We start from the raw sequence: 23403 nt of genomic DNA, 5'->3' as shown, positions 1-23403 counted from the left end.
TCTCAGGTAGAAAATTCTTGGGTAATTAAACCCAATAGTGGCAAAAGTCCTTGCAAAGAGGTAACTTTTCATTTCACATATGAGTATGTGTTTGTCTTCTGGGGGGGAGGCAGGAAATATTTTTTAGAAGATCTTTATATTGATATGTTATATTTTTATTTGTATAAAATACCTTTTTAATCTATGACCTAAAAAGAAATAAAGAAATATACTTCCATACATTTTGCCTTGGTAGTCAGCAAGCTAATTTTCAGAAAGAATTCTCTGACAAATAAAGGTGAACTCTTCTTATTTACCTACAAATGAGTTGATAAACAATTTGTAATTTTCTAGCACCTATATTCTGAGTTCAAGGTACTTCCTGAGTTTTAACAATAAACTATAGACTGGAAGGAATCTAGTAAAACCGAATTGAACAGGTTTTATATTATAGTCAAGGATATGCCCTCTACAAGGCAATTGTAGCCTTGTACATAGCTACAGTACAGTACGTGTCCGCACAGTAACCATCCAATAAATGGTAGTGTAAATTATTATTTAAAGAACCAGGAGGAAAACAATTACTGAAACTGGCCATAGAAATGAAAATAGCAGAGGTAAGCCAACTGATGTTTCTGGAGTGGGATGATGGTAACTTCAAGGAAGTTTGAATTGTTTTAGAATGTAAACAGTGTGGTTGTAATACAGTGATGACAGACAGACCAACATCTGTGCATACTTCTGCATATTAAAATACTGCAAAGCTTAAAGTGACAATAGAGGCTAAGTTGTCACATGATCAGAGAATTCTGTCAGTGGGGGGTGGTCCAGTGTGGTGGAAGGTGCATCAGCTTTTCTGGCCCAAACTCCTGGGTTTGACACCACTCTGTCACTTATTGTTAATAAATGTGAATATGATACAGCCTCTCTGCTTCCTCATCTGTCAAACAGGAATAGGTAAGGCCTCTCAGAATGGGTGGGGATGGAGACTGGAGATAAAGTGAGGGGCACGGTAGAGGGCCTGGAACATGGCAAGTGTTCCCAATCCTTAAAGTCACAAAAAAGGTTCTTAATTAAAGACCTCGATCTCAATGTGTTTAGGAAATACTGTCAGCCTAATGCCTCTTACAAAAAGCAGGCAAATGGCTGGTATGACTTACTCCTATTTAAAATGATGAAAACCAAGACATTAAAGAAGGTGGATTTCTCCAATAAACATTTGACTATAGGACGCTAACCTTCGCATTAGAGTATTGGAGAACTGACAGTGAAAGGCTAGAGTGTGTTGGCTAAACAACCGATGCATTTTCATTGAGTCATACTTCTGATAGTCTCTTAATTTTTGTCATTGTTCTATCTACAATTTCTGTAACTTTTGAGAACTTGAAATTGCTGCTCTTCATTAGAATAACTGGCACACTGCTTGCATACCAAGCTGCTCAGAAATGGAGACATCAAAATGTGCTGATGACTTCTGCAATTCTATATCATCACCCAAACTGTGGACCATAATTCCATTTTAAATTGTTTTAACATACTCTATACTCTAGACCAGTGGCTCTCAACCTGTGGGTTGCAACCCCTTTGGGGGTTGAACGACCCTTTCACAGGGGTCGCCTAAGACCATTGGAAAACAAAATGATACTTACATTACGATTCATAACAGTAGCAAAATTATAGTTATAGAGTAGCAACGAAAATAATTTTATGGTTGGGGGTCACCACAACATGAGGAACTGTATTAAGGGGTCGCGGCATTAGGANAAAAAGCCTATTTACTTTCAGAGTCATTTCCATAACTCTCTAAACATCGCAGTACTGATATTCAGCCAAATTTCCATTTTCTTAATTTTATACCATTAATTCTATTTACACCTGTCCTCAACCCCCTTATTCCAAAATGACTTACTCCAACCTCTGGAGAAGAGAAAAGGTTACAGGACCCTATCTCATTTGTCACTCAGCCGTCACTTAGACTACATAGACTGGCCCTTTCCATGTTGGCTCATGTTTCCATAAAACAGAACCAATGACACAAGGAGTAAAAAGGAACACAATTAATAAGAGTCACATTTATAATGATTTTTACTTGTTAGAAAACAAAAAAAACATAACCAGTGGAAACTTTTTGTAGTAAGGATCGCAGACATGAATAGATAGAAAGGTAAATAAAAATATTCAGTTAAAATAATAGTAGGCAATATAACTCAGCCTGAATACCTGATTCCTTAACTTAATTTGTACTATTGAAAACTAATGACCAAGTTGTCACTCCAAAATCTTTTATTCAATAACTATCTTAAATTTAATAATAGCATCTCATGGCAGAGAATTCTGACTTACAGAGGTACTGTATTTCCCCATGTATAATACGCACACTTTTTTGAAAAAGTTGGGGTCTAAAAACTGGGTGTATCTTATACAGTGGTTGTAGATTTTTTTTACTTGCATTTCCCGCTGAGGAGGAGGCAATATATGTAGACAGTGATTCGTCATCAGACACAGATGAGGACAAGCTAATGGTTGGGAGTTTNCGAAAATAATTTTATGGTTGGGGGTCACCACAACATGAGGAACTGTATTAAGGGGTCGCGGCATTAGGAAGGTTGAGAACCGCTGCTCTAGACCATTTTACCTTGGTCAACAACTAAATTGGATGCTAGGTATAAAGAAAGGGAAAGGAACAAACCACTCAGCAGGTGTATGGGCTAAAAAATATTCAAAAACAAGGCAGAGGGTTAGGGGCAAGCTCCACCTGGGAAATTTCTATGCTTAATGCAAATACTTTTACTGGTAGCACACGTGGTATTCAATTGCCAAGTTCTGTAGCTTCAGCAATACGCCCAGCAGTACACTGGCAGATAGAACTGAGATAATGACCCTGTTTTTTCAGAGACAGAAAAGAATGCAGTTTTGAGAAAACTTCAAATATCAGACTCTTTTCCAAAGGTTATTAATTGGCAGGAGTGTCCAATTTAATAAATGAAACGTTCTTACCATCATTAACATTATGGTTTAGGAAATGCTACTAGTCCTGCCAAGTTCCATTCACTCCATCAACCGTGAAGCTACGCACCTATTTGTGTAGCTCTGGGAACATGGTAGGCACAGAGAGGGTGGTCTATGGGGAATGACTGGAGAGATACTATGTCTTGCTTCTAGATATTTTTCTCTCTTCAACGTAACCCTGAGAAAATACCAATGTGTTACCTGGCAGAAGTGACCAATTAATTCGCTCTTATGTGAACACGTGATTCGACTATTAACAGAGGACAAGAAGCACATATAGGTAGTGCTTATTGAACAGTACCTATAACTAGTTTCTGGATTTTATTGAATATGAAAAGGTTTCATTTGTTTTGGAATGCTAGGTATACCAATTACATTTCTAACTACTCAGAAATAGGTAGAAGAAAATATCCTGTCAGATTATGGGCTAAGTGTTCTACATGTACTATCTCATTTAATATTTACAACAACCCTATGGAATGAGTATTATTATTTCCTCTGAGTTTATAGATAAGGTAACCGAGGCTCAAAGAGGTTAAGAAATGTGTCCAAGGTCACATAAGGAAAAAGCAACAAAGCCAGAACTCAAATCCAGTGTGTCTGATTTGAGTTGGTGCTCTGAACCATGGGAGTCCACTGCTCTTGACGTCCTGGTTTTGAAGAATGAAAATGTAGATACACTTGACATAGGGCCCTGTTTGGGGAAGGCCGGAGGGTGACAAAGGGGAAGGCTGCATAGCAGGTGGCCCAGGGAAGCACAATGCCTGTGGGCACCTGTGGTGAGAGCTGCTGACGGAGGGGGTCACCCCTGAGAGAACCTGCACTATTAGGGCAGGGAGACAGGTGTATGTGTAACACACAGGGCAACCTAACCCCCAAACAGGTGTTTTGCAACAATGCAGTATTGTAGCTGAAGCAAGTCTGGGGTCAGAAAGGCATTTAAGAATTCTTCAAACAATGGAGTATTGTTGGAAAGACAGCTGCAAAGGCATACTTGAGTTGCAAAGTCAAAGAAAAACAGATGGCTTCCCCTTGAACAAAGAACATTTATATACCCTAGAAAATGCAGAATTTTATATAATAGACCAATGTTTTTAAAATTCTAAAATAATTTACAAATTCACTTTCCTCTAACTTTGTAGAGCACAAATTGTATAGAATAGTTAACTTTTATTTCTTACAAAAATATGATGATAGATATGTCCTACTCTAATACTGGGCTCAAGTTCATCAGGGAGGCAGTGGAACTAATCCTTTTTCATTATCCAAAGGCAAATGCTTGACAATTAAAGGAATAAAAACATTTCTTACATTATACCTAAAATATCTTTAAAAGTGTCCTTCCATAATTCAGTTTTGATTTTCCAAAATGGAAATGTGAAAATTAAACTCAAAAATTATATAATTCATTTTACAATTTCTTATGCTGTAAAAAAGTCACATCTTTTTTTTTTTCTGAAGAGAATACCTAAATTTGTAATTGGTAGCATATTTGTCTTTCTTATGAAAATAACCATTCTTCAATAAGCTCAAAGTTTTTCTGGAGTCACAAAGCCTGTTAGATACAACTTTTTTTTATTTATTTGTTTAATGATGCACAAAATGACATTTGTAGGTTTAAAATGACTCATTCAAAGCTGTTTCCAGGCAGTTATACATGTGGAGAATTTTAATTACCAGCTATCTACATGGTTGCAATATTACCCAGAGGGCTGGACTTCTTTCTTAATTAAAAAGATTTGAACTTAATAATTGAGAACTCTATTAAAATATGAGTAAAACATTGCAAGGAAGGAGTTTACCAAGCAGTTACCAAATCCATTTCAGTAAGCACCCCTTAAGAATTACTAGTACCCTTCCATACTGGGGGGATTAAAGAGACAGTTATCCTGTTTTTGTAAAAGCCTTTCATTTTCCCTTGTCATAAAGCTGTTTCACATTGGCACTTTGCAAGAGCTCAGATTTTCAGGGCTCTATCCACCTACCATTCCTGATTGCAGTACCTTGATGGCTAAGTGGATGGCTCAGATCTGCCACCCAGTAAATGACATGACTATCTGCATGGTTGTTCAAGGTCCAAACCTAAGAGTCATCCTCGATTCCTCCTGTTTCCTCTTCCTTATATCCTGTCAGTCCTACCTCCCGAATATGCCAGTGATCTGCCATGTCTCCTCATCTCCACTCTGAACTCTCGCAGTCATGTCTCATCTCCTTTCCCTGCTTCTATCCATTCTTGACACAGCTAGAGGAAACTTTTTGAACGTAAATGAAAACCTTTCAAAGAGCTGGAATCAAGGCCACCCTCCTGACCATGGTCTTCCTGACATTATGTGATCTGGGCTCTGTTTACCTCTCTGCCCTCATCCTCTTCTACTTCTGCCCTGCTCATATGTCCCAGCTACAAAAATGCCCATTTCAGGAGCTTCCTAACTATTGTTCTGATGCCTAAAACACTATACCCAGGTTCTTTACATGGCTGGCTTCTTCCTAAACGTTAGATCTCAGCTCAAACGTCACCTACTCAGTCAGATAATACCTAAAGTACCCACCATTCTGCCCAAACTGCCACTCTATTTTATCACCCTGTTTTTTAATTCCCACACCTTTATCAGAGTTTACAATAAATTTATGTACTTGTTTTTTATTGTCTGTATTTCCCAACAGAATAGGCCCCCATAGAAGAGGGGCTTATCTGTCTTGGTCAATGCATCTCTAGCATCTGGGAGAATGCCTGGCTTGATAGATGTTAACAGAAGAGAGATGCTCTTACTTATCCAGAAGTAGAACCAGAATAGCTGTATCCCATCAGCTGGAGGTCCTTTATTTTAGAGACCCAGCTTAGGTGGCAGAAATCGCCATACATGTATCAGTGCTCTACACACATGGACTACAATGCTAGCCAGCCAAGGTAATTCACACCTGCATTCCTATTAGTATTAGATGGACTTCTAGTCCCAGGATAAATCTCAAAATTTTCTTCTGGCGTCAGTATGTTTTATGAGCTGTACCAGTAGAACCATTCTAGGACTGACTGAGCCCACCATGTCTGTGTTAGAAGTCAGTATCGGGGCACACTAGTCAAGGTATTAAATCTTAAATATCTTGAAAGAAAGAAAAGTTTTTCATTCAAATTAAATCCATCTATGGAGGCAATTAGGTAAGAAAAAGAAAGATAAGATTTAGATTGGAAAGGAAGTAGAACTATCTCTATTTGCAATGACATGATCTTGTATATAGAGTATCTTAAGGAATTCACAAAAACACTGTTAGAAAAAATGTTTAGCAAGGTTTCAAGATACAAAATCAATATAAAAATCAATTGTATTTCTACACACTAGCAATGAACAAATCAAAAATGAAATTAAAAAAATAACTGCATCACAATAGCTTCAAAAGAATAAAATACTTAAGAATAAATTTCAGAGAGGAAGCGTAAGACTTGTACACTGAAAACTACAGAACATTGCTGAAAGAATTAAAAACACTATGGAAAGACATCCCATGAATTAAAAGACTTACTATTGTTAAGATGGTAATATTCCCCAAATTGATCTATAGAGTCAACACGATCCCTTCAAAATACCAGCTGCTTTTTTTTTTGCAGAAATTGACAAGCAGACCCTCACATTCATATGCAAATGCAAGGGAGCCAGCATAGGAAAAACAATCAAAACAAGGAAGAATAAAGTTGGAGAACTCAAACTTCCTGATTTCAAAGCCTACTATAAAACTATAGTAATCAAGATAGTGTGGTACTGCATAAGAACAGACATATAAATAGAATAGAATTGAGAGGTCAGAAATAAACTCTGACGTGTACAGTGAACTGATTTTCAAAAAGGGTGACAAGACAATTCCATGGAGAAAAAATAGTCTTTCAACCAATAGTGCTGGCACAACTGGATATCCACATGCAAAAAAAAATGTATTTGGATTTTCCAACACATAAAAAAATTAACTCAAAATAGATCAAAGGACTGAATTTAAGAGCTAAATTTATAAAACTCTTAGAAGAAAACTTAGGAGTAAATGTTTGTGACCTTGGATTAGGCAATGTTTTCTTAGATATAATACCAAAAGCACAAGCAACAGACAACAAAAATAGATAAACTGAAATTCATTAAAATTAAAAACTTTTGTGCTTCAAAGGATACCATCAAAAACTGAAAAGGCAACTTACAGCATGGGAGAAAATATTTGTCTATCATATATCTGACAAGGAACTCGCATCCAAACTCCTACAACTGAACAACAAAACAAATAATCCAATTCAAAAATAGGTAAAGTTTGGTTTGAATAGGCATTTCTCCAAAGGATATATACAAAAGGCTAACAGGCACACGAAAAGATGCTCAACACTTTAGTTGTTACAGAAATGCAAACCAAAACCACAATGAGATACCATTTCACACATACTAGTATTGCTTAAATAAAAAAGACAGACAATAATAAGTGTTGCCTTAGGATATGGAGAAATTGGACCATTCCTCACCCCCCCCCCCCCCCCAGACACACATACACACTACTGGTGGAAATGTAAAGCCATATGCACTTTGGAAAACAGTTTGGCAGTTTCTCAAAAGTTAAACATAAACTTCCATATGAACCAGCAATTCTATTCCTAGGTATATACTCAAGAGAACTGAAAATATATATCCACACAAAACCTTGCACATGAATGTTCAAAGAAGCATCATTCAAAATTGCCCCAAAGTGAAAAACCAAATGTCTATCAACTGATAAATGAATAAGCAAATATAGCATATCCATATAATTAATTATTATACAGGCCTAAAAAGCAATGCATTGCTACATACGGATGAACCTTGAAAACACTATGCTAAATGAAAGAAGTCAGACACAAAGGCCATATATTGTATGATTCCATTTATATAAAATATCCAGAATAGGCAAATCTATAGATACAAAAAAGCAGATTGGTGGTTGCCAAACATTTAGTAGGAGAGGAGGAATGGGGAGTGACTCTTAATGGGTATGGAGTTGCTTTTGGGGTGATGAAAATTATATAAAATTGGATAGTAGTGATGGTTGCACAACTCTGTGAGTATACTAAAAAAAGGGCTAAATTCTATATTACATGAATTAAATCTTAGTAAAGTCATTACAGAAAAGCCACCCCTATGGGCTTCTGGAATCTGGGGTGAAATCCCTTTGTGGAGTTAGTAAGCAACATTCTTTTGAGGAAACTTGTTTCCACAGATTCTTACCTGCAAACATCAAGTGTATATAATGTCGATTATTAGAATCCTTCCACTATGACCATGAACTTCTTTTTTAAATGGTGTCTCAGGGAGAACACTCCATTTCCATGGTAAATTCACTTTGGAATGGGGCAGACTGCCTATGTCTTCAACAATTTTATATCCTATTAAACTGAGATGATCACATCCACAAATGTGAGCCATAGATTGTAGCGATCATGTGGGTTGTTAGAGATCAAATTTTATTAGTCTGAATTTTGACACTGAGGTCAAACCTGTCTGCACAAACAGGAAGCAATGCCTTTGTGTCTTTATCCCCTCATCAAAATAAAGCTCCTTTCCCAAAGGGGTGAAACCCTTTGATGTGCTTGCTCTGGCAGTCTCCTTAGCTCTAAAATGGAATAGTAATATCTCAGAGGGCTCAGTGTGAGCAAGACACGTGCCAGGTTTGCGCTGTGTTGTCTGCAGTGCGCAGTGGTAAGAAGGGTCTTCTGAAACAACCCAAATGGTTTCTGGAAACTCTTCTCCTAAAATCCCCTTAAATGAAGAGAATAGGTGAGGGAAAGTCCCTGCTTTCCCCCAAACTTTGGTCTCTGTGCTCCGTTCACTATTCCATAGTATTATCAGAGAGCACTATTTTTTTAGGCAGTGTACTTTGCTAAGTGGCCAGGTACTTAAAGTCCAATTGTGCCTGAAGTTCCCAAGCTGATTGGTTTTACTTCTACAGAAAGAGAAAATGATTGGACATAAACAAGCTTTTGGAGGTATAGGACGATAGATTCTGCCTAGTGGAAGGTGGTGGCAAAGAAAGGAGGGGGGAAATGGAGTCGAGTGCTTCCCCAAGACTTGCTTTGGCTCTGTTTTCGGCAGTCCAGTATGGCTGCAGTCAAGTGAAGCAGCGTTGCAGACTAAATCTGTATGGTTAGTTTTTGACTGTATTTCTATTATTAGCACAACCAAAGAAAAAGTTATAGTTAGGTACAACAAGAACATTTGTTTTAGAAATAATTTCATAAATCAAAAACAAGCCACAATACTATTGACCACTTTCATCCTAAATGACCATAAAACAAATCCATTTTCACTAGGTTAAGTGATTTACTATTTTCTTATGTGCGCACACACCTATGCACACATGCGTGTGAAATAAAGAGGAAAATACATTTCAGTTTTATCTTCAGGTGTTTCTTGAAGAGGCCATCACTTTTATGACTTAGCACATATTTGTGCAAAACAGCGTGGTGGACACAGGCAGTAGTTCTAGGCTCAGAAAATCTAGGTTCAAGCTGTAACTCCCCAACTAACTGTTCTCCTTGAATAAACTACATAACTGTTCTGAACTTCAGTTTCCTCATCTGAAAAATGGGGAGGATAATAGTCTCCACTTCTCAGGGTCACTGTGAGGATTACACGAAATACTTCATGGAAAAAGGCTTGGTATAATGACTGGCCCACAGTAAATGTTTAAGAAATATTAGCTGTTTCTATTCTGTTGATGATGATGATATATATATATATATATATATATATATATATATATTCCTGTGCTAGGTAATAATCAACTCACTCCAAATTGTTTAGAACATAATTGAACCAAAGCTTTCCATTGTAACACATATGGAATACTTAGGGCGTGACAAATAAGAAAAATCTTTAATGTTTAAAAAAAATGGAATATAAGTGCCATTTGTTCTGCATAGCCTCTAGTTTCTAAGTGCAGCTATGGGGGAATTGAAGGAAGAAAAGTACTTACACAGGGAGAAAAAAATCAATCTGATGGACAAGAATATAGCCACCAAACTAGCCCAGGGATTTATTCAATGACACTGTTTTACTGTTAACCTTCACTCATATCATTTATTATTTGGGGGAACTGCTGCAAAGAGACCAGAAAGTGAAGAGAATAATGATGTTTTTATGGCTCCTAATGTAGACTGTTATTGAAAATCTGTCAATTTTACTGGCAAGCCTTTGGCTCAAAAATAAGATCTTCATTTATAATTTGCAGGGAGTGATAACTAAAATAATGAGAAGTAACTGGGAAATAAAAAATAACTATTATGATAATTATCTTTCTCATTAAAAACATGAGGCATTCTATTATCGTTGGGATGTGCAATACTCTTTAACAGCTGCTGTTACTGAGTTCAAACACATCTGAATAGGAAAGAAAATACATTACTGATTACACAAATGATGAAAAATAGATACTGCTGAAAATGTGTGCAAAGTGGAACAGGACAGTACACAGCAGGATGTACTGCCTGCATATGTAAACCAGAGTAAAACCACTTACAGACACTTCTGGAATCAGTTTCAGCTTTTCCCCTGAGATTTCCTTTAGGAAGGTTTTGTTTAATGAAGCTAGCACTTGATGGGCTGCTTTGATAATGGGATCTGGAGTTTTCTCAGAGCATTCACTCCTCTTTCCAGGGGGAGACAGGCATGGTGTCGTCACCAAACTTGTTTGAAAGTTGTTTCTATCTATCTGCTTTGCCAAGGAATTCTGGCTTTCTGGTGCTCCTGCTTCTGTGTAGGCACTTCTTAGGTATCCTTCACTTGTCTGCCTTGCAGCCTTCCCCAGCATGCTCTCTAATGTTACCTGAGTTAACTGTGAGAGACCAGCTGTTGGACCAGGAGGACCCTGGACACTGTGGTCACCCTACACAAGGGAATAAAGTGAAAACCATTTTGAGCCGAAACGTGGTGAGTACAATTTTTTAATAAGTTCATATATTCTATGAATAAACCAAAATATTTAATATGTAATCTATACTAATATATAATAAACCAAAATATGTAATATATTTTGGTTTATTCTGCAATAGAAATATAAGTAACTAAAGACAGCAATGTAAAGAGATAGAAATCATTTGCTAAGATGCCCTGCAATGTCTGTCTGTGGTCTGGGTAAGGTATATTTTTTACCACCTAGTAACAAGAGAACGTTTAAGAAATAGTCACTCAAATATATTCATTGCAAAGAATGTCTAAAAAAAGAGGATTCATAGGAAATTACAAAAAACATCTAAGAATTGTATACTTTTATTTCCTGATAAGGTTACTCCATGGGAAAAGAAAGAACTAGAACTTCTGGTTTTTAGTTTATTTAAGCAGGGAAATGCTATCCTAAAAATAAGTGGGCCTATCAAAGTATTTTTGCTTTATGTTATTGTAGGGCAGTTTTGTTGTTCAAGAGCAGTGGATAATAAAACATGCTTGGTGAAATATTCTTCTTATATGAAAATTTCAATTATAAAAAGTATTTTTTTCCCACAAGATATAAACCTCATTAAATATAATTATTTGGAAAGCTGAGTGTGACAGCTAGGATTTTACAAGTATATAGTTCTGAGATTGCCCCTAGGAAAACAAAAGTTTAAATTTTAAAATTTGAGAAAGGAGAAATTACAAACATAAAATCAATGGCCATGAAAGTAAATAATGGAAACAAGAAATATAGTGCTATTTCAGTTGGTAGATTTTTCTGCTATAAAATAATAAATTTAAAGAAAAAACTAGTATGATCATTGCTTGAACTTGCTATGGTAGATTTTTCCAATTTGTCTTATCTATTAAAGTATATAATAAATGGATGCTAAAACGATAAACTAAGAACAAAAAATATCAATAAAAAAGAGAGTACATTTTAGAGACATTATTTGATATCTGAGAATGAATATCTTACATTCAGTTTCAGTAAGCTATTCCCCTAGCCTTCCCTTTATAGCCACACAGAATCAAACATCCATATATTTCCAAAGTTTGGCATTTTTAAACAAAATATTTGAGTGGCTGATTAAACTGCTCAGTTTCTTCCTGAATGTTTAGCCATCATACACATTCACCACACAGATCACTACCTAAGGTGAAATTTCCCTTTTTGTAGAGGAGATGTATATGTGAAGGTGAGAGAGCCTGCTCAATCAAGGTTGGGCACAGGACGAGAGGAATTTATCAAACCTTTTTTTTTTTTTTGAAAATAAATAAATTTCATTAAAAAAGGTTTGATATAAATAAAATTTATGAGTTTTTCAGCATATCAAAAATTGTTTTCCATTTTATACCTATATCTCACGTTGACAACAAAAGGACATTATTGTCCAATACTGCTACAAAGGACAAAATAACTGATACTTATCCTGATTTTAGGATATCACTCTCCCCTCCCTCCTTTCCCTCCAGTCTTCCTTTTTTCTTAAAAATTTTTTTTTTCATTTTTCAATTACAGTTGACATTCAATATTATATTAGTTTCAGGTATACAGCCTAGTGATTAGACATTTATATACCTTACAAAATGATCCCCCCATAAGCCAAGAACCTCTCTGACACTATAGTTATTACAATATTATTGATTATATCCCCTATACTGTACTTTACATCCCAGTGATTATTTTGTAACTACCAATTTGTACTTCTTAATCTCTTGACCTTTTTCACCCAGCCCTGTCAACCCCCTCCCTCCTGGCAACCATCAAAATGTTCTCTGTATCTATGAATTTGCTTCTGTTTTGTTTGTTCACCTATTTTGTTTTTAAGAGATCATATGGTATTTGTCTTTCTCAGTCTGACTTATTTCACTTAACATAATACCCTTTAGGTTCATCCATGTTGTGGCAAATGTTAAGATTTCATTCTTTTTTTTTTTTATGGTCGAGTATATATATGGCCATTGTATATATGTACCACATCTTCTCAAACCTTTAACTGGAAGGAATCTATCCATCTGTGTGTCCATCTATCATTATTCTGCCTCTCCTTCTTTCTTCCTCACCATGGGCTGAGTATTGCTCCCTGCACTGCAGATGTTGGGAATATAATGGGAGATCAGAACTGAATCCTGAACATCCAATGGATTTTTCCCAAAGGACACTGAGGAATCAGAGAATGATTTGATGCAGGGGAATGCCACAGTGGCATAAAATTGGAGGCATGGGTTTGTGTGAATATTGTTTGTGGGTTGTCGAGAGTGTCTATGGAGACAGTAGAAAGGGAGGTCACTTAGGAGACGGTTAAATTGTTATGATTAGAAATGCTGAGGTGGCTGTGTTAAGGCAATGGTGGTGATGATGGACAGACCCGGCTGGCTTGGGAGCTCTGTAGAAGGCAGAGTATGTTGTATACAGTGACTCTGGAAAGCTCTTACGTGGAGTCTGAGATCCCTGATCCTGTCATGTCATAATTTTCCCTTATGTAGGAAGTAGGTGGGATTAGCAGACAACAGGGTTCTCAAGAAGGGTACACTCAGGTCTTATAACCTCTCCTAAGACATAGCTTGCCTATCTGTCATGAAGAATGAAAACTGAAGAGTATCTCACGATCTTTTATGAACATTTCTTCTTGGTATTCATTATGGGCCTAATTTTCTTTGTCTATTTTGGCCTGATCTTCTGAAACATATATGTCTTAATAAATGATGGTGCACGTTATTTTTTCTGAAACATATGTATTAATAAATGATGGTACAAGTTATTTTTTCAGAGTCTCAGATAGGGTAAAGATGGTGAGGGGTGTCAATCCATGGTCTCTTATTTTGTGTCTAAAGAAGGGTGAGAATACTTCTGCACTTGCAACAGCTCTGCAGGCACCGGGCAACCCTCTCTGCTGTACACCACTAACTGGGTGAGCTTGTCCTTCACTATTGTTCTGGGAACCCTGAAAATATTCTTATGGTTGAAGAACCCTGCCTTTGGGTGGAAAACTGGAGAGCATTCCAGAGACTTAAAAAATGCCTGGTGTTCTAAATTACTAGGGAATGGAGTGGTGATGTTTGCAATTTCTGTTGCATAGAGACAAAAAAAGAGTAAAAATTTCATCTTGCTTAGAGAAGGTAAACAGAGAATATAAACATCCCCTGTCAAGCTTTAGCTCTGAGAAGGTATTGGTGGAAGTAGGATATTCTTTTTTTTTTTTAATTGAGTCTGGCTGTTCTATCTTTTCCAACTTTTTTTTTAATTCAAGCTTAATTTCCTATAATTGTTATACACAATTGGCAGTGGGATTTCTGTAACCAAAACACCTGCTACTTAACTTATTTCCATCATATTTTCATAATAAAAATATAAAGACATACTGTGGATCGAAAAAAGATTGGCCCTAAAAGTAGGCCAGTTAAGTGAAAAAGGTATAATTTATGACTCTTTAGGTCCAAATCTGTGGATCACTTTGAGACTGCATTTTGTATATGACATAGGCAGAAATTAAGAGCCTTTGCAATAAACATTCAATAAATGTTTATCAAGTTCCTGCTACGTGTAAGGCATTTTCTAGGCACTAAGTTAACATACACAGGTAAGAAGAACGAGGACACTGCCCTCAAAAGGTATAAAGTCTAATAGCAGAGAGATAGATAGATACCTACAAAGTAATAATTCCGTAAGGTAGAAGGCAGTAAATGCCATTGTAAAAGTTTCAGATGTATTATTATGAGAACTTAGAGGAATGCATGGAAAACCAGATGTTCGCTACATCATTTAAAAAATACTTTAAAAATCAATCCATTTGCTAGGAAGCCTATTTTTTCCACCTGTGTTGTTGGGTCAGAGTACAGCCTTTCCTTCCTTCCAATAGTTCACTCAGGTGTAAAATGTCTTTTTGCTTGACATGTGCAGTGATTATTTACACAGAAATATTCATGAGTATGTATATGAGCATTCATCTCACATTTTTCCTAATGTGATAGGCCAAGACGTGGAGACGGGCCAAGCAGTGGACAGATTTAGCTGTGCTCTCTGGTGAGTCTTCTCTGGGTTGTATTGCATTTCCACGGTAATATGCTTCCATGCTATTTTAAATATATGAAAACACAAATAACTGGAGAATCTGGAGAACATATAAAAGGCTTGCTTATTTTGGCTGCCCCAGAACCACTAAATCTGGTTTATCCCAGATTCTGAAAGGAGAATTAGGATAAATGAGCAAGGCAAGATGATATATGAGACTAATATTTTGATTTAAGTTGGGTCAGCTCTCTACTTTAGAGAGGAAATAAATGCAGAATAAAAAATAGTATAGTATTTCCTAGGAGTGGTACACTGGTAAAACCCTATTCCTTTCTTTAGCAATGTTTTTGCCTTACTAAAATAGATGATACAGTTATAGATGATGTTGATTGGTCTCACGTATGTAATTCATTTGGGCTCAACATGTTTCGGGATTAATTTTTTCTATATAACATACATTTGTTATATGCATAAGAAGTTCGCTTACTATGATCTGATTGAAAAAAACAACGCCTGCTTTTCCCTTTGGTTTATGGTTTAGCTACTGAACACCTGTACAGCAATTGCATATAATTTGTCAGAGGAGTAAAGAAATTGTCAAGCCACTTTCACATTCCAATCATTTGTTCATCAGTTTCTCAGAAGAACAAGTACAAAATGCTTTTGATTTAACTTAATATATTTTGTTAAAAGTCCCAAATCTCTTGAACTGTTTGTCTTCTGGGCTGAGAAACATTTGTTTGTTAAATATTCCCTCATACCCCAGTGCCGGGAACATCAATAGAGATCGCCTGATTAACTGTAGCACAGCATATGTATGCTAAGGTGGGGAAGATTTCCCCACAGAGCCAGCAGCTCGTCTGCGGAACGACGTTTCTTAAAAGACATGCAGATGGGCATTTGGACAATGAGTTCTGGATGCACAAAATGGATTGCTCTTGCTGAGCTGTAATTTTAAAAAAGATAATTTTAATGACTCTTGAGGGCCATCTACTTGGAGCAGATGGAACCCACGCTCTTTGTATCGCAACTTTCATGTTGAGTGAGTCAGGAGAGAACCCTGCTTTAGCCTTTGTAGCAGTGGATGATCATAGTTATTTCTATTTCAATTGATTTTTAAATTCAGCTCACTGTGAATAATGTCTTATATAACATTCTTAAAAGTTCTGTAACAAAAGACATCTGCAATATTCCAAACACACTTTGATGGCAGTTTTGAATTTGTAATTGAGCTCCAGTCAGCAGGGGTTTTTACTTCTGTCCAATGTTTCAGTGACTAAATATGTGAGCTGACAGTGTCTTTTAGTTGGACTAGCAGACGACAGAGATGATACAGATATATATATTTCCAATGTCAACGAAAGAGCACAATTATTTGCATAAATGTGGCTAAAGTCACAAGAGAATGAAAAAAAATCATTTCTTCTCTGATGATAACAAGATTGACCATTCAAATATATCTTAAACATCTTCACTAACAACCATCCTCAAGAAGTATTTCTACTTCTACCTCATGAATTTTATATAAAACTATTAAAGTAATACAGTTTTCTCCAGGTGGCAAAGCTAACTGACAGTGGTGTCTTAAAATGCATTTCACTAGTTTATAAGCAAATAAAATGAAAGGAAGATGTGACTTTCTAACAAGGAACTACCTGTAGCATGTTTGATATTAAAAGGGGTTGGGCAAATTATTTTTGTAAGCATCTTTATCTGTGGCTAATGATGTGTCACACGTGCACAAATCATAGAGGAAGTTACAGGGACTTTATGGAAAGGGAAAACATCATGTAACTATTTGGAGGAAATGATGAGACCACTTTAAAGATTCAAGACAAAAACATATTTTTCTATAAGTTAGACTTTATGCTCTTTTAACTGATGACACTTTAAAGACTTCTTGTGAAAACTCCTATCCACATCAAATATTATCTGCAAGATGTTTATCTTTTAGCAAAAGTCATAGAATGTTATTCTATGCAGACAAGAGTTTTATAATCATCTTTATCTGCCTATAATCATGAAGAGCCAAATCACAGGAACCAAGGGACCTGGGACTTTTTCAGAGAAGAATAGAGCTTCAAAAGATAACAATAAAGACATGTAGATGTGAATAGCCTAAAAGAATTACACAGAATAATATTAAATTTGCCTGGTAGGTTTAGATAGTATGTTATATTGCATTTCATAATACACAGGAATAAAAATGTAAGGCAATATATTCAAAATAAAGTCCTTCCATATTTTTTCCAACACATAAATTGATATTAAAAGTTTTAAAGGCTACACAGAAATATAAGCAGCTTCAGGTGGAGTAAATATCATCTCTATTGTGTGTGAGAAAGTAACTCAAAATCACTAGTTAAGTATGCAGGGGTGAATGGTTTATAGAAATATATGCTATCAGGAAGAAGAAAATGAAATGAAATAGCTTAACTACTGAGTGCTAAAAAATACCTTGAGAGCAGCAAAACCGAGGAAACTGAGAGGAAGGACTATAAAATGGTCCTTTTAATCTGTTGTTTGTAATTTGTCCTTTAGGCCTCCACAAAGCTAGATGAAGAGATCTGGAGGCTTCCTACCTAACTTGAACACTATGGGTAGTCAGTCCACATAATTCATGTCCAAATATGCATAATTTTTGGCTCTAATGTTCCAAATTGGACTGTTATATAAGACAGATTACCTGTCTTTACAAAAGTCTGCCTTAGTATAGGATACACAGCCAGAGTTTGGGGGGAAAAAATGACAGTATTGGTAAATGAAAAATTAAATTAGGGGAGTAATAAAATATTAATATAAAGCTAACTATGTTAAGTTGCAAACCAGATGTATATACTAGAAGCCACATTGAGAATAATGACCTAAGATACAAAACAGAGTTAACAGTAATATGCTTTTTTTCTTTCAGATGCTGTAATAGTGTAAAACGCGCTGTTTTAATAGCTTTCCTAAGATAATTCACTTATATGGCAGTCTTGATTTTATAGCTCTCCACAAAATATATTTCCATACTGTGCTTTTCAAATAAAACGTATAACTTCAAAATTAATTATCAGGAGTATTAGTACATATGACTGCCTAAGAAATAAAATACATACTAAAGCAAAAACTAAGACAAGAGCATATACAAAAAAATTTATTCTTTTGAGGCTCTCACACTAATGAAGATCTCAGATGTTAATTAATTATTAGCAATTTAAATTACACAGACAATGTATCACTTAAAGCTTATTTTAATTAGTCTTTATTACCAAATGTGCCTTTCCTCTATCATAATAACATGATTTAATTTTTCCTAGTTTATATGCTATTGAATATATCTAATTTCCCTTTAAAAATACTCAATGGACTAAAATCAAATCAAGGCTTTTAACTACAAGTTTCAAACTTCAAGCATAATAAGTTATGTAATTATTACTCATTCATCGATCGTTATTTATAACATGACATTATGTTTTCATTAAATATAGTTATGTTACTCTAAGGATATAATATTCTAAAATAATGCAACTATTGGGTTGTCAGAAAAGTCATGACATATTTTTTCTGTTTTTCGTTGCAAAAATGAGTCATGACTTTTCCGACAATCCAATAATAGTAAGGATACCTTAATCAACTAAACTGATTTTTCTTCAAAGACAATATAATATATAAATAAGCATGTTAAATTTGTAATCCAATTTTCCATTGATTTATACAGAGGGTGCTAAAAAAATGTATCCACATTTTAAGAAAGGAAAAAACTGTATTAAAATTGTAATAATATACACTAATAACAAAAGATGAATACAAGTCACGTGTATACATTTTTTTTGGCACCCCCAGTATAGTTAATAAATGGGAGAAGTAATCCTATTGGAAAAGAATTTACAACCCCCTCAAACAAACCAATTTGACATAGAAATGATCATTATAAATTCTAGAACTTGTTTATATAGCTCAGCATTTTTTTGGTCGTATTTTTGCATTTTAGTTTATATATTGCTTTTGTCTCTAACTGCAAACCCCAAAGCTTGCATAATATGGTTAGGTTTCTGCCTCTCTGTCTGGCTGCCACTTTTAGCAGGCTCCAACTAAAAGTAGGCCAGGGCAGGTGTTAGCAATGAGATGGTCCCACTATAGACTCTAGCCATATGCTACTGGTCATTCTGATGGTCATGGCACAGGGGTGACCAGGTAGCTATGCCAGTCAGAGCTTGTGTAATGCATGATAAATTTATTTTCAATTTTATGTAGTTCGTATTAAGTACATGGCTGCATAATAAACGTTGAAGAATGCCAGAAGTAGAGTAGCTAGTAGCAAAATAAAGCTCATAAATAACAAATTAAAATATTCAGAACGAGCATTCTTCATTTTTCCCATGAAGCTCTATTGCTTCTTCTCAAGGCTTATTCTTTGTATAGATGGAAGTGGTAAGTTCCTCACGTGGTCTTATTTAAAGGGCACTTTCCCCATAATACTTCCCTGAAAGTTTTCCAGAGAATTACCATTTCCCACCAGCCATGAAATTTCTACCATCATAGTAATTCTTTTGGGTTAGGTAAGAAAGATGGTGCTGTGCACATGGGAAGAGAATGGGACTATCCCATTAATGAAATGGTATGAATTAATTGATCAGATTAGCCAATTCATCATACTGTAGAAGAACTGACAGCTGGGATGGCAACAATACTAGATAGAAATGTCCATTTTATAGTTTTATAGCTTAAGGTTATCCAGGGTGAAAGGGACAAAGATGTCCATAGCAACATTTAAAATGCTGGTATCAAATGTTCTATTTATGCACAGAGGGGTCTGTAGGAGGTTTATGTTTGGTAGGACGAATAGTTTCACCACACTCAGAAGCAAGGATATTAAGAAAAAAGGATCTTACCATGTACTTGGCTACAGAAACTCATTAAAAGTTGCAAAAGACCATAATCACTTCCTGAACAATCTGACCATATTCTCAACTGGCTCTGAAGAGAGGAGCTATGGATTCGATCTACATCCCACTGTCCAAAGCCGGGGTTCTTGGTCAGTTATAATTATTAGAACAAAGCTTTGTAAGCGCACACAACAAATTTTTCTAATTATTTGTATAATTTCTACATTGAAATGACTTGTATAATTTGGTTAAACCATAACTTAAATTGGCTTTTGAAATACTTGTTTTCTAGATAATATTAATACCTATCATTAAAGAATAAAGCTAAAGAAACTTCACAAATACATTCATTTTATATGGGGAAGAAAGAGTTATAATGTATTAAGTATTAAATAATTGTTTCAGAACTATATTCAGTTTGGTTTTTAAAAACTTTTTATGAATTTATAAGATATGTTTGTATTCTAAATAATTATCAATAAAAAAAACCTCCTGTAAGGCTAGTCCCAGAACTAATCCATGATTCATTATCTAAACTTTAACTGTCACAAGGCTTGAAATTCTGGGACCATATGGAAAATAATGAGTCCTAATAGGTGTAAGGTGAAAAGATGGCAGGGGATTAAGGAAGCCAGAAAACCGTCAATTCAGAATGCTTAGCAACTGCCACCCCTTTTCCCCAGAGATCTAGAACAATGTGTTCTCAATGTTTTACTGGTTTTTGCTATCATAAAACTAAACTGCATGTTATTTCTCATTCTCTGAGACAAAGATTAAAATGAAAAGACAAAAACAAACCAAAAACTGATTTCTATAATTAAAAATAAAATTGGCTGACGGTTAATAAAAAAAGATAGCAATTTGGAGTTACCATAACAACCTGAGGCAATTGTTGACTGACATTGCAATCTGCTGTAGTTTTATAAATAGCAGTTGATTTCCCTCTTTCAACTAGTTTTAGTGCTTCCTGGAGCTAATGGGACCACTGTGCCTTAAAACTATTTCACCCATCAAGCAGTTACCTCTTCGCTGCTGTCACCGTCGTAATAATCATCCTCCAGGCGGGTCACACTGGTATCCTCTTTTAGATCCAAAAACAACGAGCCCCCCTCTGGGGACATAGTCTGAATCTTCCCATGAGGTGCTGATCGTGGTCTTGACGAAAAAGTGAAAATGTCCTTTGGAACCATTTGGGTTTCCTCTGCTTGTTGGTCATGTTCATTTTCCTTGCTGGCTTCTGGCCACAGCTGTGAAGTGTGGCAGGAGTCATCATCTAGAAGTAAAGACTGTCTGCTGGACGCCAAATGGGCAATGTGACCGTCATTTTCGGGAAATATCCATTCATCTGACATTTGGGAAAGATGACAAAAATTAGAGTAGTGTTCCATAAGTGTAAGTTCAGGCAGGCAGTCTGATTAAAATTTCTTGTTGTTGAAACAGAGATATATTAAATAATGCAAAAGCCAAGGAAGGCAATTTATCCACCACCTTGTCACCTGCCAAACATTTAACCCATAGATTGGTGCCTATACGATCTAGATCGTAGCTACGGACAACTCACATGAACTTCCTCACCATTTGAGCTGAAACACTGGCCAGGAAATTTATGTCTCTAACAATTATCACCTGTTTTGCAGCAAGTTCTTTATAGCACAGTCTCATTAATTTAACATTCCAGGGTGGGGGGGGACTTCCAAATTTAAAAGGGTCTGACTTACTAATATCTTCTTTTAACTGCCGAAGGAGAGAGTACTTAACACACTTCTTTTTTTTTTAAAGATTTTACTGGGGAATTGGGGTAGGGGAACAGCGCTGGGGAATCAGGGAAGGGAAACAGACAAATTGCTGTTGTTTTGTTCTTCAGTCTAGTTGTGGAGGATGTTGCTTCACTGGCCCAAGTTGGCATCATCATTGCGCTCTTCCCAGACGAGGCCGATCAGTTGCTGGCCTCTGGACAGCCGCTCACAGTGGCTGCTGGTCGTTCACGCTGGCTGCCTGCTACACACGGTAGCTTATGGCAGCCCACTGCAGCAGGGGACTGCAGCCTACGCCATCGCCGGCGACCCACGGCAGCCCAGCTTCAGGTTGAGCTGTTTTTCAGCATCTTAGCTGTAGAGGGCAGTGTCACCGGCCCTCATATGTGGGATCCAAACCGGTGCCCTCTGGCATCCCAAGCCAGTTCTTAACCAACGCGCCACTCAGCCGGCCCTTAACACACTTCTTTAAACAGAGTATCTGGGCATTGTTCAGATTATAAATCATGGAGGAGAGGAAGCCACAAAAAGGTTGACAGCCTTTTCTGTCCATTCTGATTGAAACAGGACAATTCACAGACTAAACTGAGTAGACTTTTCAAGTAATAGTAAATTCGGAGAAATATTTGTTAATGTGACTGGTGTTTTCTGCTGGTGAAAAAGACCTTTATGTTTAATTTTAGGAGAGAATGTTTTAATATGAAAATATTTTTGCATGGCATTACTTTTCTTTATATATACTGTATACTACCACTGAGATGCATTTTTATAAAAACTTAAAAAAATTAGAATCTTCTATTCAACATTGAGATAGAATTTATAACTTTATGATCTAGGCAAACTAGAAATGATAAATCTATATAATGAATATTATTTAAAGCATGGTTACTTTCTTCTTCAGAATGACAGCAGAAAAAAGTTGAGCATTTTCTCAGTGTAGTCTATTTTCCTTGAAACTTACTTTTTGCTGCATTACACCAATAGTGAAAATCTTACAAGAATCTGTTCTGCAGAACCACAATGTGGACATGGTAACTTTACCTCTGACTCTTGAATCCCATATTTATCATCACAAGAAATGTATCCAAGAGATATCCAAGATTTGCTAACTCGACTCTAAAGCCTATACTACAAAAGCATATAAGCAATAAGCAAACAAAAAGGCCTTTAATAAAAATGACATTGATCGCACAAATAAAATTGTATTCATCACAATTGTATTCATCTGTTTCTTCACCTAAGAGTATCATTATGTAACATAACTTACCTATAAAAAGGGCAAAAGTATACATTTCTCCAAGAAAGACTTTTAGGAACAAGGCTTTCACAATTTCAGGGACAGAGTCTGTAGGTAAATGGCCAATGGCAGGCTGAATACACTTCACCTGACCACCTTCCCAGGGGACGTGGAAAGGCCTGAGTCAGTGCAGCTGGGGCAGGTGAGATGCATCGATTCACTGGGCTGTCCTCTTTAGGAGAGCAAACCTTTTGCATGGTGCTAAGCACATAGCAGTGCTTTGTAAACAAAGTAGGTGCTTTAATAGAGGTTGAAAACTATGACAAAAACAATTATGTTGCATTATGTTCATGGAGGTGTAAAAAAAATGGAGGAAAAGATACTGGTCTCTTCATTATGCAATTAAACAACTTGTATGACCTTTTGTCAAACATATTATTAACTGTCAAAAAGTCAAAGTAAAAGGAGTGTTTTTATACCAAACAAACTAATTATCTCACTACCACATGCTTTTCTGGAACTTGTAGTTTTACCTCACAAATTTCCATATCAATTGTAATGAATAATTTGGTGTGTTTTCTTAGGAAAATATGTAAATTACTGTGTA

General features: G+C 36.0%; 1 protein-coding gene across 3 annotated transcripts in view; it reads right to left on the bottom strand.

Moving 5' to 3' along the window:
• The window catches only part of CFAP20DC (CFAP20 domain containing), a 246910-nt gene that overhangs the window by 79675 nt on the left and 143832 nt on the right, over positions 1 to 23403 (bottom strand). For all 3 annotated transcript variants that reach the window (XM_019652812.1, XM_019652814.1, XM_019652813.1), the window contains exon 12: positions 20828 to 21150. In XM_019652812.1, coding sequence (XP_019508357.1) covers positions 20828 to 21150 — 323 coding nt within the window. The remainder of the gene's footprint in view (positions 1 to 20827; positions 21151 to 23403) is intronic.

Source organism: Hipposideros armiger, unplaced genomic scaffold, assembly GCF_001890085.2.
Source record: "Hipposideros armiger isolate ML-2016 unplaced genomic scaffold, ASM189008v1 scaffold_187, whole genome shotgun sequence".
In the NCBI taxonomy this organism is placed as follows: domain Eukaryota; kingdom Metazoa; phylum Chordata; class Mammalia; order Chiroptera; family Hipposideridae; genus Hipposideros; species Hipposideros armiger.
The sequence above is the reverse complement of the archived record's forward strand: the minus strand, read 5'-3'. Positions and strand labels throughout refer to the sequence as shown.